The sequence below is a fragment of the Megalops cyprinoides genome, chromosome 7, assembly GCF_013368585.1.
Source record: "Megalops cyprinoides isolate fMegCyp1 chromosome 7, fMegCyp1.pri, whole genome shotgun sequence".
In the NCBI taxonomy this organism is placed as follows: Eukaryota; Metazoa; Chordata; class Actinopteri; order Elopiformes; family Megalopidae; genus Megalops; species Megalops cyprinoides.
In genome coordinates, this window is record NC_050589.1 from 13026025 (window position 1) to 13044204 (window position 18180).

The following is an 18180-nucleotide window of genomic DNA, read 5'->3' on the forward strand; positions in this document are numbered from 1 at the left end:
TCACCCACAGTTGCCTCAGTAAATATTCAGCTGTATAAATGGATAACATTGTAAAAAAAAAAACTGTAATTGATGTAAGTCACTCTGAATAAGAGCGTCTGCTAAATGAATGTAATGTAATGCTGTTCCGTTACATTATCGGCATTTAGCAGATGCTCTTACCCAGAGCAACTTCCAGCACAAGAGAACAGAAGTGTATCCATTCAAGTTAGACGAGCAACAGCGTCAGACCAGGCTAACACTATTCAAGCTCTACCACAAGTCAACTTGTGCGAAACTGAAACTGGACAGCCTAGAAACAGATCACAGTATCTGTGATCACACAAAGCACATAAAACAAAATGGGGATGGGAATTGAGGTGGAAATAAGATGCAGACTGAAGAGGTGGGTCTTCAGTCTGTGTCAGAAGATGACCAGTGATTCTGCTGTCCTGAGCCCTGAGGGAAGGCCACTCCACCACTGGGGGACCAGTACAGACAAGCATCGTGGCTGAGAGGAGTGACCCTGTCGGAAGGGACAGTCAGTTGCTCCAAGGTTGCAGATCATAGTGATCTGGCTGGTAGAGATGGTTTGAAGACTGATTGTAGGTATGAGGGGGCTCTTTCATTCACTGTCCTGTATGCTAGCACCAGGGTTTTGAATGTGATGTGAGTGGTAACGAGAAGTCAGTGAAGCGAGGTGAAAAGGGGTGTGACGACTATTTTAGGGAGGTTGTAGACAAGTCGTGCAGCTGTAGTCTGTATTAGTTGCAGGGGTGTTGATGGCACAGGCAGGAAAACGAGCAAGGAGGGAGTTACAGTAGTCCATTTGTGAGAGGACTAGGGCTTGAACTAGGAGCTATGTAGAATACACAGTGAGGTATGGGTGGATCCTTTGGATGTTGTATAAAAAGAATCTGCATGCTCAATTCACTGCTACAAAGTGAGAAGAGAAGGAGCAGGGAAGTCGTGTAGTGTAGTGGTAAAGAGCAGGGCAGCAGTGTGGTGTAGCAATAAAGGGCAGGGCTCATAACTCAAAGGTTGCTTCTTCACTTCCTCAGTGAGACACTGCTATTGTAGTGTTTGGCAAGGTACTTCAGTAAATTGCCTCAGTAAATGTCCAGCTGTATTAAAGGACAAACTTGTAAAAATTGTAAGCTATGTCACCGTTGATAAGAGCATACACCACGCAAATGTAATGGCTGCTCTATATGCACAGTGCTGTGGGTATGGGATTGAATATATCCTGTTACTCAATATCCACAATTGCTGTCATTTTTGTCATATCCTTCTTCTGTATGATCCCTCTGAAAAGGCACTGTTTAAGAAAATGCGTGGGGCAAGGAAATGACAATTGCCTACGCAAATGTGCTGCTATGCTATTAGAAACTGCGCAGCCATCTGTTTTCCTGTGTGCGCGAGCAAACCCTCCCAACTTCTTGTGTGGAATTATTTTCGGTCCCTATCACATTTGTGCAGGAATTCAGAAGCCAAACCAACTATGCTGTCAGCTTCTGTGATCCATTCAACTGATGATACTGTGCCAACTCACTGCGGCTGCTCTGACAAGAGCAGATAAAGGCTGCCACGTACTGCTACTATACAGCTATTGAAAATTCCAGATATAGCCAAGTTTTGTCTGTTTTCTCCCACATTTACAGCTACAACTTTTGTAAGATCCTTTTTATTATCAGCATCTTATTTTTCTATCTTGTAGGTTTTACCTTTATTAGCATATTACACTGTTTGAAAATACCTCATACTCTGTCATTTACATAATTATTCAGTCTCTTTATACAGTACCTTTGTCCGTGCTGAACAGTGAACCTTCATCCCAGTCCAAGGTTGTGTGAGCATATATTCTTCAAGGATCTCTGTATATGGCTGCATTCCTCCTTAACCTCAATTCTGACCCATCTCTCCCATCCCTGCCGCTAAGAACCACCCCCATAATGTGATGCTGCCACAAGCATGCTTCACCATAGGGATGGTATTAGCCAGGTGATGAGCAGTGCCTGGTTTCACCTGATGTAGCACTTGAAGTTCAGCCCAAAGAGTTCCATTTTGAATCATCAGAGACCAAAGAATCCTTTTCCTCATGCCCTCAGAGTCCTTTAAGTGCCGTTTGTAACTCCTGGCGGGCTGTCAAATTCCTTTTAGTCAGGAGTGGCTTCCTTCTAGCCAATCTACCATAAAGGCCCTATTGACAGAGTGCTTCTAGAGATGGTTGTTCTTCTGGCAGGTTCTCTGGTCTCTGCAGAGGACGTCTGAAGCTCTCTTAGAGTGGACATTGGGTTCTTGCTCAACTCCCTGACCAAGGCCCTTCTTGCCCGGTTGCTGAGCTTGGCTGGATTGCCAGCTCTAGGGAGAGTCCTACTGTTTAGAAACTTCTTCCATTTCACAATGATGGAGCCCACTGTGCTCCTGGTAACAATCAAAGCTTTAAAATGGTTTTATACTGTTGCCCAGATCTATGCCTTGATACAATTTGATTGTGAAGGTCTACAGAGAGTTCCTTGGGCTTCATGGCTTGGTTTTTGGTATGACATGCACTGTGAATTGCGGGACCTTATATACACTGGTGTGTGCCTTTCTAAATCATGTCCAATCAATTCAATTTGCAATACATGGACTCCAATCAAGTACTTGAGACATCTCAAGGATAATCTAAGCAAATAGGATGCACTGGAACTCAATTTGGAACACCATAGCAAGGAGTCTGAACACTTATGTAAATGAGATATTTCAGTCTTTAACTTTTACTAAATTTGCAAAACAATTTTTAAAAATGTTTTTAATTTGTCATCATGGGTCATTGTGTGTAGATTGACAGCCAAAAGAATTCATTTAATCTATATTAGATTAAATCTATAGCACAACGAAATCTGCAAAAGGTGAAGGGGGCTGAATACTTTCCGAAGCCACTGTAATGAGAGGTTGCCATATTTTTTTAAAAAGGTGCCTCCTAAAAAGAATGTGCAAAATTATGAACAGGCTTCAATTAAGTAATCATGTATTCTGTTGAGTCCTGATAACTTAAAAAGAACCAGCTATACAGTGACCGAGCAAATATCGCTGTGGCTAGGCCAGTTACTCTGAGTGTGATCCCTGACCTTAACCAAGCTTCAAAGCACACGTGAGTTTCAAATGCCTCCTATGATGTACCATGTTGAGGATATGGTTATTAAGAAAAGGCCTTTTTAATCAAAGAAGAGAGAGTTTGCTCTTTGAGCATGTTACTAATTGCCAGACATGGACAGGGAAGGGCAGAGGGCTGTTGTGATTAAGTGGCGGCTCAGATATGTCACCTCTGTCTCCACCTCTCTTGCAGTGCCCTGCCAGAGAACCAGGTGGCTGCCAGGTAACTACTAAAAATGCTGACCTTATGTGATGGTGATGGGGGATGCACAGCACACAAAACATCAGAAAGGAGATTTATGTAAAGAATTTATTTTTTAAAAATAAAACAAACCAACAGCTCAATCCCACTCTCCTGTGGCAGCCACACCCAGTCTTTAAAATTAAACTATTAATCAGGTGTGGTTCAATATCCAATTGCTGGCCTTGCAAACACATCCATCACAGAGACAATATTGTTAATAGTGAAAAGGTGGAAACCAGATGATCCTTATTTACATACATGAACACAAAATTTGGATTTAACATTTTTAAATCAGCAGGGCTCCTCCCTCACGTCCCACCTGGCTGTGCCCCTCTCCTTGAGTGTTTTCTCTCTGCAAGACACGCATCTGCACTGACACTAGTGCTCCCCTGAGCAAAGCAGTGAGGTTACCTCCTCTCCATCTCTCTCAGCAGGGTGGAGGAGCGAGCCTGCTCATATCTCACACCGGCCACTGTCAGGGATCTTTTGTGAGTTTCAGGGTATCTGTGTCATAAAAAGGATGTCACATCTGAATTTCTGCAGTGAGAGGGGAAATAAGCGAGGTGCTCAAAATATGAAAAAAAAAGACTACAAACCTTTATCTTTTGAAGATGAACATTTATCGATTCACTTATTTATCGATTACTGAAGTAGAGAACTACAAAGACTTTATTTTTGCTCACACTGCTGGAGACTGAAGTGAAAACACGTGGTGTACACCTGACCCATGAGGTGCCTTATAAATCAAAAAAAAAAAAAAATCAAACCAAAGTTAGGTTTCAATGCCAGGGAAGCAGTTCTGGTTTTGTTCTTAAAAAATTTAACAAAATAAAATCAAATAATAAGAGTCTCCTTCAAAAATGTAATCTTGAAATAATGTGAAAACATCTAATGAAATAAAGGTATTATCTATTTGTATACAATATTTCGAATTTTGTTACTATTTCTCTAGTTTTTGAAACCGGTGCGCATTTTCGCGACTCATTCATGTTTGGTGCAGATGAGGGCTTCGTTTACAGGTTTGATAAAATGTATCCTGGATACTGAAATTAGCTTCTAATTTAATTAGACAGAAGATAGCATTGACAGAAATAACACTGATTTCCGCAGTCATTCATACACAACCACATATGGGTATTTCTTCCAATGTGGTGATGTATGTGAACTCATTGTGCAGTTACCAAGGAGAGGTTTGGTGTCGTGCCCACTGATCTCCACATGAACATCGACTGACGCGCCGCGGAAACACTGCGTTCAAATGCCAGCGCTGCGCTTATTCGGGATGTTGCGTGGGCAACCAGTGACATCTTCGATAGGCGGCGTTTCGCCGTATGCTCTGTAAGTCATAACGTCAACAAACGGTTCTACCACCCAGTAGCCATCGCCTATAAAAACCGAAAAACAGCTGCCGCAATGTGTTTTCATTATCCGGCAGTTCAAAGCTAAACCGAAAGCGACGAAAAGGCTCGGTGCCTCCATGCCGCATAAACGTGACTTTGCGCTGCCCATGTGACCGAGACCGACAAATCAGAAGCGTCTATTCGCAGGCACGGTGCTATTCATGCCAGAGAGCCTAAAGTGGGTGACAAGGAGCGGAGCAGGCGCAGTAGCGAAAAGTCTTATGAAACCGGTGAGAGATAAAGGTTGAGAGGGAAATAGTCAGGGAGCAGTCTTCCCTCACATAGTTAAAATTGGGGGAAAAATGATACTTTCCGACGGAATGACATAAGCACCACCAACGGTGAACTCTCAAAAGGTAAGATCTAAACATTTTATCGTGTTTTGCGTTTTTATCCATTAAATAAGGTGTGAAAAACAATTGCACTAGTTGCAGGTTACATAACCATCACACCGGTGACCCCCTTTTGGGTACGAATGTTGTTTTGCTTTGTAAACTTTAGCATTAGCTGACGAGCTGCTTGTTTCGCATACGTTATTAATTAATTAGACCATTGTTGTTGATCGTGTGGACTTCATGCCAGTGACTGTCCGGTCATTTGTGTGCAGTTATCACAGCCAAATACTGTGTTTCACATTCTTTTACATGACCTATTTTCCATGCCATGCAGGATGAATGGAGTGCTTCAGACACTTCCTACAACTACGCAGCCAGCACGTACACATGCTAAATCGGAAGATTTTGTAGGGACATCAAAAGTAATGTATGTACAGTTAGTCATTTGGCAGACTCTCTGATCTCGGTTGACTTAAGAAGCAAGGGTACATAAGTGCCTATTATAAGGCATCAGCGCATGGTTCAAAACTTCCACAGTGCCGTTAAAATGCGTAGCCAGTTTATACAAGTTAGATACACACATTATTGGTCTCCCCTTAGAAAGATAACGGCTACAGCATAACATATTCCTAACTGAAATTCAACGACAGTGACGACTTGGCTAAGTTTCGCAAAATAATTATTCAGATGTGGACGTGACATAAAATTTCACTCAGGTGTAATGGCTGCGACATACAGGTTGTGCTTGAGCTGTAGTAAACCCTAAAACTTTTTTTGGCGAGTAAGGTTTCCCAAAGGTTTATATTTATACTATTGGTGCACAGCTGATTTGTTGGTAGTGGTTGGAAGTACATTAATCTTAGCCCTGTGAAGTTTGAAAGATGGTCACTAGAAATATAAAAAAATAAATGCAACTTAAATGAACAAATGTCCAACTTTCCCTTCTAAAATGCTGTGCAAATAGATTAAATGCACAATTCTTGTATTGTATAATTGTGGCTTTATTGAACGAATCTCCAGCTGTCCTACAGCCAAATGTAAAAACGACCTTAATCGACAAACATTCAAAAGTTACGGGTAAAGTCTGACTCTAACTATGTGCTATTGCGAGTGGTTTTCATTAGGTGGCGTGGTCTTCCATTTAACGGCTCCATTTGCGTGGTGGATGTGGTAGAATATCGGCGTAGTCTCCTGTGATTTATTCTCTAAAAACATAACTTATTTCAGTACTTGTCTTTTTGTATTAGGAATACCCTACCGATACCAAGTTCATTAACGTAAGGGGTGGTACGATTTTTTTTCTTACACAGGACACAAACATTAAAGCTGCCAAAAGTTAAAGTGCATCCGATTACACTTATGAAATAAATTGTTGTAAAAATGGCACCAGCAATATTAAAGTGTGCACTGCAAAGCTTGTATATTCCCAGTAAGCAGCTAACTCGTTTTGGGAGTAATTTGAATAAGAATTTATGGTAATTCAGATTGTGGTGACAAATACAGTGGCATAAATCACGAAAGTGGCATCGGCCGTGGCACGTGACGCCTTTGAAACTTTTTGTTTCGTATTGTTTCATTTCCAATAGTCCCCATGGCCCCAAATTCCATCCACTGGTTCCGGAAGGGGCTGCGACTCCATGACAACCCGGCGCTTCGTGAGGCAGTGCGGGGGGCGGCCACAGTGCGCTGCGTGTACTTCCTAGACCCCTGGTTCGCCGGCTCCTCCAACCTAGGGGTGAACCGGTGGAGGTGAGTTCTGCTCGAGGTTACCTGCCAGGCTGTATGAACAAACCCTGGAGTTATATATTATTCATGGGAAAGATAAACAAGCAAAACTGCAATGCGCACAACTGGACATTGTCTGGTCTGTGCTGTCTGGAGGAGGTTAATAATCCTGAGCTCAGTTTAATATGAGAGAGGGCTTTATGGACCCCCTGTCCTCCTTGTCTTGAGTCTGAATTAAGATAACAGTTTTTTTTTACAGCAGCTAATATATTTGCAATGTAATCCTGGTTTTAAGTGCACGGGGTGTTTTAGTAGCAGAAAGTTTATTTAAGGACAGAAAGATGTATTTATTAAATTTTATAAAAGTCTAGTTGTGACACCATTACAGTATAACTCATGTTCATCAGCATCTCCCTCACCCTGTTCTGCACCTTTAATGGAACAGCAGTCTAAAGTTAGTTTCCAGGTCAATAGTAAGGATGCATTTGCTGTACACATTGTTGTCAAAGGCCAAACCTGGAGCGTGGCCCCTGTCAGGGAGTGGTCCACCGCAGCCAATGGCTGTGGCTTGTAACAAACCAGGGATTTTGCTAATAAATAAACTATATGACATTTAAGTAATCGTTAATTTTCTGAATGGGAAATATTTGCTATTGATAACAGTGATGTGGGGTGCGGGGTATCAGTATTGCCGTAACAGGGCCTGGTTTCTGCCATTTCCAGGGCATTTATGTCAGCCCTTTACTGCTGCATATTTCAGACACAGAAGTGGGTAAAATGGTGACACGGCCAGTTCCCCATAAATCCTCACCCTGTTCTGGAGTGAAATTCGCCATGACCTGCAGCTTATTAGAGCTGCCCTCTGCAATTGTACTGGAGGAAATGCTGTTCCTGTTCAATTGCTGCTTCAGGCTGAAGGACCACATAAATGCCACAGTGCTTTGAGACATCTTTGATGGAGTTTGGGTTGCTAGGTGCCCAGATTGGGCTGCTGTTGTTGGTGGTGGGATCTATCTGTGATTATGTTTCCCTAACAACACTGAATAAACGAGGGTGTTCAGACCAGAGTCACATCCATCGGCGAAGTGATGATTAATTCTGGTGTGGGCTGGGCTTGGTAGTGGCAGGTGTAAATGTCACATCACAAGCCAGGACTTTCTCAAAGGCCCGAGTAGAGAGTGTTCCTCTTCTTATTTTATTGTTACTCAGTGTGATTTTTAATGTGGGAGCCAGAGGTGGAGGGTTCTTCACAGACTGGCCTGAAGAGGCTGACAGGTGCAGAACTCACACACTCAGCAGCCAGATGAGCAGGTTAAAGTGTGAAGGAAAGGAGGCCTTTTGTTACGATAGTGGAAAACTGGAAACCTGCCAGTTTATTAAAACACGCATGTTCTTAACCACATACAGTATGAAATGAAGGTACTGGCAATGCCTTGATCAACTGAATGTGACAGAATAGAGTAGTGGAGGCTTTTTGGATCCTGGAGGGTAAAGAGACAAAAGAAATAGTAGGAAGCTTTGTGGATGTCTGTGTGGCAGCCAGGCAGAGGCTTGGCCTGGTGTCTGTACTGCGTAGAACAGGGAGTTGAATAGGAGCACTGCAGGGCACAGCCATCATTGGATGTTTATAAAAAAATAAATGTTTTTATTATTGTTACTCTTTGTGGTAAAACCCTGCTTCCCTGCTCTCCTGAAAAGGGTTTATGTTTCTGGTGAGGTGACAAGATGGTGAAGCCATGTACCCCTCTCTCTCAGAAGCACCCTGTAGCCTTCTCTTTTTGGGGTGCCCTGTACCCCTCTCTCTCAGAAGCACCCTGTAGCCTTCTCTTTTTGGGGTTCCCTGTACCCGTCTCTCTCAGGAGCGCTCTATAGCCCTCTTTCTGCTGAGTCTGTACGCCCCAACAGTGAGATTTTTTCAGAGCATTATTCCTGCTTTGAAAGGGTGGTTTCAAGTAGGCCCCCTGTTCAGTTGATGGTATAATGTTATAATGGTCTGAGGCCATTTTGCAAACACTGAATGAGTGTGTTCTCAGGAGGGTGTGAGAATGTGCACCTCTTAGCCGGATCCCCTGGGCGTGGCCGGGTCCGTCGCCCTCTGATCGTTTAGGCTTAATGGCATCGAGGAGAAAGCAGACTGTGCTTCCATTTGCCACACCTGTGCCAGAATCCTTGCTATTCGTGACCGTAAACCCATCAGGTGATCTTTTTAGAGCAATCCTCTTCCCGAGTGCAGGTGCCTGCAGATCGAGGTCAGGCCGTACTAACTGATGACCGCTTGTATTTAAGGACAAGCCGACTCTGAGCACATGGCATTCAGGTTGTGAATGGAGCCCCGCAGCCAGCTGTTCCCATGGGCTCCATCTGTTTCCTGTGGAATGTGTAAGATATGAACTGGTCTGCGCCTGGGATTGTCCTCTCAGGACATGACTGAATGAAAGGGCAGGTGCTCTCTGTGAGAGATGCTCAGCAAGCTGAATATGAAGAAGTGTCACCAGTGTCCCAAAGCTACATTTACGTCACATTCGACTAGATCGCATTTCACTGTATTCCTGTTCTCTGGTGGGGCCCATGGGCAGGAACGATGGCCTTCATTTGTTGACAGACTGTTTCTGTTGGACAATAGAGTTGTTGGTATTGTACAGTAGATTTGTGCGTAATGCTTTTGAGTTAAAGCTGTTATGCGCTTGAGTCAAAGCTAAGTTAGGCTTTTGAATCAAAGCTGTTGTGCGTTTTGAGTCAAAGCTAAGTTAGGCTTTTGAATCAAAGCTGTAATGGTTTTCAGTCAAAGCTGTTATGCTTTTGAGTCAAAGCTGGTATGATTTTGAGTCAAAGTTGTGTTAGACATTTGAGTGTAAGCTGTTATGCTTTTGTGCTTAGACGAATGAAGCTTGCAAGTGGTGACTAATCTCGTCGCCATGGCAATTGTGACGTAATAATTGCATCTGGGGCTGAGCACACTGTTGCCCACCTGAAGGAGGTGAGAATGTGTGTGTGTGTGTGTGTGTGTGTCTTTGTTTGTATGTCTATGTGTGTGTGTGTGTGTGTGTGTGTGTGTGCACGTGTGTGCACTCATGCTGTCTTCCAGATGTTGCCCTGTATGTTGAAAGATTCTCCTTTTCCTGTTCTGGAACTTCTTTATTAGGATGCCTAATAAAGAATTTGAGAGGTGAACAAGAGGGGTTGGTGATACAGTTTTTTCCCTGCCATTAGAGGGAAGTGTTGTGTCCTTGTCTGATATGGACATCCTCTTCTCCATCATAACAACTCTGCTTATGAAATGAACAGTTCTCACCCCATCCTATGCCCTGATGCACTAATGTCAAGAACCTCTGTGGTCCTTCAGGAATCCTTTGCTCTGTACATTACACTGAGGGTCATCTGGACATGGTGACCTCACACAGGGCTGGACTGTGTGAAGGGTTTACTCTCAGAAGCATTCAGAGCTGGTGTGTCAGTCGGTGGGCCTGAGCCTCTCACCCTCGTGCTGTAATCCTCACAGGCTCTGCACACTGGCTCACAGTCTTTGGCCACTTTGCTGTATAAGAGCATTGTAGGAATGATTAGGCTGAGATTAGGAGTAAAATTGGATTAGGTTTTATCTCATGATAAGGACAGCGCACTCCTCATACCTGCACCGATCTCAGAGGAAAAGTGAACGGCAGCTGGCTCTGTGCTCTCAGCGCAGTATGAAACTCAGCCAGGTGCTGGTGAATGCTGGTGTTTACACTGCTTTGTCTGAGCGCTGGGACCATTATCTGAGCACAGACGTGCAGAGACCCCTGCTGTGACAGGGTTATATAAAGGTACGTTAGCATTGAGGACACCTGAAAACAGGGTTTTTTTAAGTGGTAAATTGCCTCCTGCCAGGCCCCTGCAGGGAGGCCATTTTGGAAAGCCCTGCGTGGTTATCGGCGCGTGTGTTCCTGCCGTCCTCTGAGCTTCTCAGTGTTTCATTCCCAGCATGTTCCCACTCTCACCTTCTGAATTGTGTTAATAATAACTGCCACAGGCCCATAATATCCTGATCAGGGGAGCCATGGGGTCTAGATGGCACCTGAGTCCCTGGAAGTGCTGGTGGTGACCCCTGTCGATCGGCTCACGCACCAGGTGGGCTGACCTGATTTGACTCAGGTAGCCCGTTGGCTGGGAAAGTAGGACAGTGCACTTCGGCTGACTGAGGAACAATCACACACATGGGCTGAGGCTGCGGTCCACTGAATCACCAGCTCATCGTCTCTGTGTACGAGTCATTGTGTGATGCATCGGAGTGCTGTGCAGGCAGGGTCTGTGGGTCCAATGGCTTATGTTGAGTCCAGAGTGCTAGGTCCAGTTGGGTCCAGAGCGCTAGGTCCAGCAGGACGTAACATCAAAGGTTAGTTCTGTAGCCTGTAGCCTGGCTTTGGCATTGAAACTCCAGGATCAGGTGTCAGGGCTTCAGGTATATGAGATTCTCCAATGTCTGGTATAGGGGTTCCTCCTTGAGTTGGGGTTGGCAGCTTAGCTGCTTGTAGGGTTCTGGTCTGCAGCCATACATGTGGTTTTGTTTTTGTGTGGAGCTGATAAAGATAGGTGTGAAATGTGCCTTTAACTCCTTTGGTGTAACTTGGCTGGCTGCGAACATGTTGAGGCTTTTAAGTCCTTTCTTGGAGCCACTGGTTCTTGAGGTGATATCATGTGTGGCCATGCAGCCAGAGACACATGCAGAGGAGGACATGGCTCTCACCTGAATGATGTTCACGTGAGTAGCTCATGTTCTGGAATGTGTCAAGCAGACTGTGATTGGAGTGACCGTTTGGCACAGGGGTCACCAGAGGCATCTCGATTCTTTATAAGGTGGCTGCAGTCCTCAGTGTTCCTGGGCTTCTCTCCGCGTAGCTAAACACCAGCTTTAAACATACCAGGTGCCCACAGATCTACTGCACAAAGCAAATCGCATCATGATATTTTGTGAATAAAACTTTGGCCCACCTGTAATGACGCAGAGTTTCAGATTTGCAAGCCACACTAATGCTGGACAGATGAGGGAATGCTGTGTTGTTTTTATCCACTGGTTTGAATCCACTGGGAATTCGCGTTGCTCCATATGAAATCAGTTACTGAAGTAATGTGGAATTTATATTTTACAGTTTTTAAGCTAGTTTGGGATTCCTAGTCTTGACTTCCTAGCCTCAGTATGGTGCTTGTTTTCATAACTCATAACAGGTGGTGATTCCCTCCCTTTTTTCTGTCTGGTTTCCTGCTTCCGTTGTCTCCTTATATTTTTATACTACATCTTACTACATCTGTCTTACAGAGAACCTATTCATATATCAGAAAATAAATATATAAATGAAAAATTGAGTCAACCACAAAAAAGTCAGAAAACGGCACCATGGAGCGAATGTAGGTTAGTATGCCACCATATCAGATTTCCGTGAGTCACTGGTTGTCATGGCGATGACCTACTTTTCAGAAGGCTTGTCCGTGCGGCCTAGCTGTTGCGTGAGCAACTGTGTGGATCCAGGAAGTGTCCGCTCAGTTGGAGAAAGGGCTCACATTGAACCCTGAACCACGAACCAAACCCGTCCACATACCCTGCATCGAACCCCGAACCCCAAACCAAACCCCTCCACACGTTCTGCATCATACCCAAATCCTGAACCAAACCCCTCCACATAGCCCACATCGAACTCCCAAACCCCAAACCGAACCCCTCCACACAGCCCACATTGAACCCCAGATTAAACCCTTCCACACAGCCCACTCCAAATCCTGAACCAAACCCCTCCACATAACCCACATCGAACTCCCAAACCCCAAACCGAACCCCTCCACACAGCCCACATTGAACCCCAGATTAAACCCTTCCACACAGCCCACTCCAAATCCTGAGCCAAACCCCTCCACACAGCCAAATCCAATCCCGGAACCCCACAACAAATCCCTCCAAACGTTGCGCATCATACTCCAGTCCTGAACTAAACCCTTCCACACAGCCCACATCAAACACCATCAAACCCCGAACCCAGAATCAAACCTCTCTACACGGCCCACACAGTACTCCGAAACCCCTAAACAAATCCCTCCACATAGCGCATTATTTGCAGTGATGGGCTATAGCCAGAGAGCTTTTTCAATTGATCACAGATAAGCAGTTTATTCATCTTCATATCAGGGCTTCTGCCTTCATTTGTCTCTCCTGTTTCTTTCTCAAGTTTTTACAATTTTCCTTGGATGGTTCGACTCCCAGAAGTGCTCTGCAGGTGTGTGTGTGTGGGGGGGGGGGGGGGGGGGGGGGGGTGTCAGACCCCTCTGATCTGTGAAGTGCTCTGTAAATGCAGAATGCAGTTTGTCCTCTCAGCTCAGGTCAAGAAGCTCTTGTGGAAGTGGAAACTACAGACAGGAACTGGGTGTGAGGGAGATCTGTACCCCCAGCTGCCGTGCTGAAAATCTCATCATTCTCATGTTATGCTGCATTGTCCTCATTAGTATTGGCTATTGCATGAATCCCAATCCCACAATGCAATGCATGGGTAGGAGGCCTGTGAGCTTTGTTTATTTGTAAATGGAGAGACAGTGGTGTCTTGAAAATTATTCTTGGTGTTCAGTTATGCATCCTCAGTGCATCCTGCATTGATGGCTTTATTTTGAAAGAAGAAAGTTTTGTTGTGCTGGAAGTCGCTCTGGATAAGAACATCGGCTAAATGATTGTAATGTAATTTAAACATGGACCACAGTTGCATTGTTCATTCATGGGTGGTTTTCACTTCAAAACGTATAGTGTTTATGGACTGACAGTCATGTTTCAGGAAGTTGGTGGGTTTTGTTCAACAGGTAGTGGTGAGGTGTCAGCATATGGCCCAGAGAAGCAGACTCCCAGTGTATTAGTGTTGTTTTTCCTCTGTGAGTAACCAGTGGTGATCCCAGCCAGGCCTCCAGCCTGAAATAGAATGTGCGTGAATTCAAGGCAATGAGGTTGTTGTTGCTGAGTAGCAGCCTCCCCAGGCCAATACCAGGGAGAAACTCCCGGACCCAGCGCTGCTTTGGTTTTCCCTGCTCCTCCTCCAGCTGCCGTTTGTCTAGCCGTACAATAACGCGCTGACCCCAGGGTATTTCTGAACGTAAAGGCGGTGCAGACCGCTTTGCTGGGGGTTTAAGGCATAATGGACAGTTTCTTGAAAAACGTCTTGTTTTGATTCGGCGGGCAGCTTGTGTTTCCTCGCAGCGGCGCTGGCTAGCGGAGCTGAAATGAGGTCACTGGGCTAATTTAGCGCTGCGCCGCGCGCTGCTCATGCGCCGGCGGATCTAGGGCAGGACACTTATATAAGGTCTGATGTATGACTTGGCGAGGGGCCTGGGAACGTGAGCGCCTGTCTGGGCAGGGCTGGAATGCACCGGGCCTGACCCCCGCCCCGCCGTTCTGTGCCGCTCAGCCAGCAGCGGGCCACGCGCGGCTTTGCTAATTGGCCTCTCCCAATCCCCCGCAGTTATTTACACTCGGTAAGATCCGGTGATGTCCTTTGTGTTTTGCTAACCCCCCCCCCCCCCCGCTCTTATTCAGTATACCCGTGTGAGGACACAATGTGTTTCTTTTATAGTGAGAGACATGGGGACGAGAGTGTTGGAGTAACAAGCTGTACTTGCCGCACTCAACAGCAGGGTCTCAATAGCAGGAAGCTGCAGGTTTGTCCCTGGTGGGGCACAGCCTTTGGTTGTTTGTGCAGGATGATTCAGTGGCAGTGCCTCGGCTTTGGCACGCAGTGACGTGGCGGAGTGGCTGCCTGAGCACGCGTTGTGCGCGTCACTGGGGCGTCTACCACCCCGCCTTCCTTTACTAAAGGATGTGGTCTGTGGGCCAGGGGAAAGTGAGGTGTCACGCGCAGTGATATTTAGTTTACGGCTGCTCTAATCGCGGTGTGACCAGCCCAAAAAGTTCTCCCAGCTGTAGAGCCGATTCTGAGGGGTGGGGGATCGATTCTGGGTGGGGGATCGAAACGCTGAACCCTGAGGAGTGGTTAGCTGACAGGCTTGCATGTGCCCCAGTCTGGCTCTAAGCAGCCCCCCTCCAGCAGCTCTGATGTGTGCTGGCCAGTGGGGGCCATTCATAAAAGACTGGCCAGCTGTTATCACACAGGGAATTGGCAACATTGTAAATCCAGTGAAAAACAGGCTGGTTTCTCCCTTAAGCCACTGTTAGAGCTTCAAGGGACTGGGTCATACACCTGGGAGGTCCTCTGTTTACGGCCCTTCAGGATTTCTTGCTTTCTGTTCAACTCCATCCCTTAGTCTTGTTTGGAGTACAGTAGTGGGTGTTGATATTGCATATCACAGTAGTGGGTGAATAAGTGTCACTGCATTTGCAAACATCCAGTAGGAGTGTGTGTGTGTGACTGATTCTGTGTATACAGTCAGTGTTGGTGTGTGTGAGAGTGTGTGTATGCTTTGGCGTAGTGTGTGTATGAGGGTGCATGTTGTTAGTGTTTTTTTGTGGTCAAGCTTTGTGTATGTATAGGTAACATTACTGTGTATGTGTAATTTGTGTGTGTGTGTGTACGTGTATGCAGTTGGGCTTGGTGTGTGTGTAGTTAGTGTTACTGTGTGCGTGTTTGTGTGTGTGTCCGTGTGCACAGTTGAGCTTGGTGCGTGTCTTGTTAGGGTTACTGTGTGTGTGTGTGTGTGTGTGCACGCACGCACGTGTGCATGCAGTCGGGTTTAGTAGTTGTTAGCGTTAGCATGTTTGGTGACATTGTGGTAGGATTGGGAGCAGGGAGGGCTTTGTAGTCTGCTGGTAATCAGGGCTTTGGCGGGACGGAGAGAGGACTCTGTCTGATTCTGTGCAGACAGACTACACCAATGTGGGTTACAGAAAGGCTGGCGGGGCTGTGACCCTCTGTAGGGCAAGGCAGACTCCGCTACAGTCACATTGCCGCTGATCATCTTGTCTGTCCGCTTTAATCTCACCTGTGTTTCCCCACGATCTGCTGTTTCTCTCATGTAGGCTACACCAGCCACAGTGAGTTAAAGTTCACCTAGCTGTCATTAATCACACGTAAACCACATGTATCCATGTGGAACCTGAAATAAATGTTTGTCTTTCTAGAAATTGTCAATGAATTTTCAGAAATGACCCCTGGGAAAGGTTATTTTGAGTGTACCAAGCAGCTTGCAGTTCCACATTTATGCCAATCAGCAAAGCAAAGCACAAGCTGACACCACCTTCTTCAAAGAAGGAAAGGTGTAATAATGGCTTACTTTCATATGGTAGAAGCATGCATTAGGAACAGCCAGTGTGGTTGCGACACCATGGTGTAGCAGGTCCAAGTTATGCTGATAACAAGGCTTCAAATCACAGTGGCCCATCATTTTAAATGGCATCACACATCACCCTCATCCAGAGTGAATTATATGGTTTACCATTTTCACATTTGACATCTATTTCTGGAGCTGGACATTCACCTGAAGCAATCTAGATTATAAACAACATGGTGTGACAGCCGGTCCCCACCTGGGAATCAAACTGGCAACCCTCGGGTTCCAAGCTGCTAAGCCACACGGCTGCTCCCATTCATTTCCACTGACCAAGCTGACGGAACAGCCCTCTGCAACAGACGGCCTGCGCGTCCCAGATCACCCTGCTGCCACGCGACAGACGGGCAGCCTCTCAGCCCTCAGAAATAGCCATCTTATCCGGCCCAGATGGGACATGAATGGACCCGGAGGCTATGAATGAAAGATCAGACACAGCTGTCCAGCTTTAGAGGAGAAGCACCGAGAGTCTAAAGTAAGCAGGTTAAATGTGGCAGCCAGTCGCTTCAGTAAGACGGGTAAATACAGCAGCCAGTCTCCATAACCCAGCCACCGCACAGCTTTAAGATGCTTAGGTGAAGCCATGTGGAGGTAGTTTTTAAGGCTGGGGAGGTACAGGTACAGAACATCTCTGTACCTGACCTCCTACAGCAGCAGGGTAATGTGGGGTTTCCAACAGGCTTATGTGTAGGGCAGGTGGTGAGGTGAGAGTTGGGGGTATTTTTTGCTGATCTCAACTCTGGGCATTTTAAGCTGGTAATTATTGCTTAGTCTTGTTCCAAAATCCATTCAGTTTTGTCCCCGTCAGTTGTGTACCACTGCCTCTGACCGTGCCATATGTTTTCCACTAACAGATTGGATGGATGCTGTTTAAGGTCTTCAGCTAGTTTGGTGGCCTTTTTTGCCCTCTAGTGGTTAAACATTGTAACTGTAGTTAACTGTTGAAGGAGCCGTGAGGAACTCTTACAGGGCTGCTTCCTCCTGGCCCCAGATCTGGTTAGCCTTATGCTCAAAATGTAACAACAAAATGGAGTAGCAAAACATTCTTCAGGGTGTGGAATAGCTGAGCAGGCTAGCTAATTATTCCACTTGAAATCTGTTAAAATCGTGTAAAATTTTAGTGTAAAGCATAACACTCAAAATGACTAGTGAATATGTGCTTTTGCCCACTGGGTTTCTGAAAACCCATCTCCCAGGTGGCTGACCCTGGATAAGTTGCAAATTTTGTCTCAGTATGGCAGAGGTTCGGATTACAGTGGGGTTATCTGGTCTTGGATCAGTGTCTGGTGGCACAGTTGTCTCATTCACTGTAACTCTCCTCTGTTAGATGCACTCCCATGAACGGACCGATGCATAACACCGTGTGGTTTCCAAATACAGCAGCTTAGCCCTCGTCCTCATTTCAGTGTGTTTGTTCAGAAAAGGTCGGCTGTGTTACTGGAAACAGTCAACTATCACAGGAAAACGACTGAAGCCTAGGGAGAGGTGTGTGTATCAGGAGTAGCCTTCAGCTCCATCACATAAAAGACTCTTGGGTCGAGCTGACACCTGCCTGCAGCGCTCCTGTCCACCCGAAAGGTGTGTCTGTCATCTTTCACTGGGTAGGATGGATGCAGACTGTAACAGCCCCGCTCCGGATAGAGGTGATTATGCAGAACATGACACAGTTACACAGGAGGTGATATAACCTCAGTAAGGTCACCTGGAATTGGTTTAATTAGTTCTACAGTTGCTTTATAGAAGGGAGCATATTGTAGGTCATCTGTGTTTTCATTTGTGTTGTGTAATTCGGCTTTATAAAGGGTATGCTGATGCATTGTGTTCTCTCTCTACACAGAACACGCACATACAGTATGTGCATGCATACGTACAAAAGCCTTCAACAAAGAGCACACCCACTGTTTCATGTAGTGCTGAGCAGAGAGAGGCCACATCATATCCGGTGCTCTGTGTGTCATAGGACCTGCCCCCGTCCACATGGGCACAGTCTCCCAGAGTTATTTTAACCAGAAACAAAACCGAACCTCCTGTTAAACCAACAGAACCACTGTTATTACTTCAAATGAGAGAACCA

At 45.7% G+C, this 18180-nt stretch overlaps 1 protein-coding gene across 1 annotated transcript in view; it reads left to right on the top strand.

Annotated features, from left to right (window-relative positions):
* The first annotated feature begins 4666 nt into the window (after positions 1 to 4666).
* LOC118781218 (cryptochrome-1-like) overlaps positions 4667 to 18180 on the top strand; it is a 27014-nt gene continuing 13500 nt past the window's right edge. The window contains exons 1-2 of the mRNA XM_036534154.1: positions 4667 to 5117; positions 6683 to 6845. Of these exons, the coding sequence (XP_036390047.1) occupies positions 6688 to 6845 (158 nt within the window). The 5' untranslated portion in view covers positions 4667 to 5117; positions 6683 to 6687. The remainder of the gene's footprint in view (positions 5118 to 6682; positions 6846 to 18180) is intronic.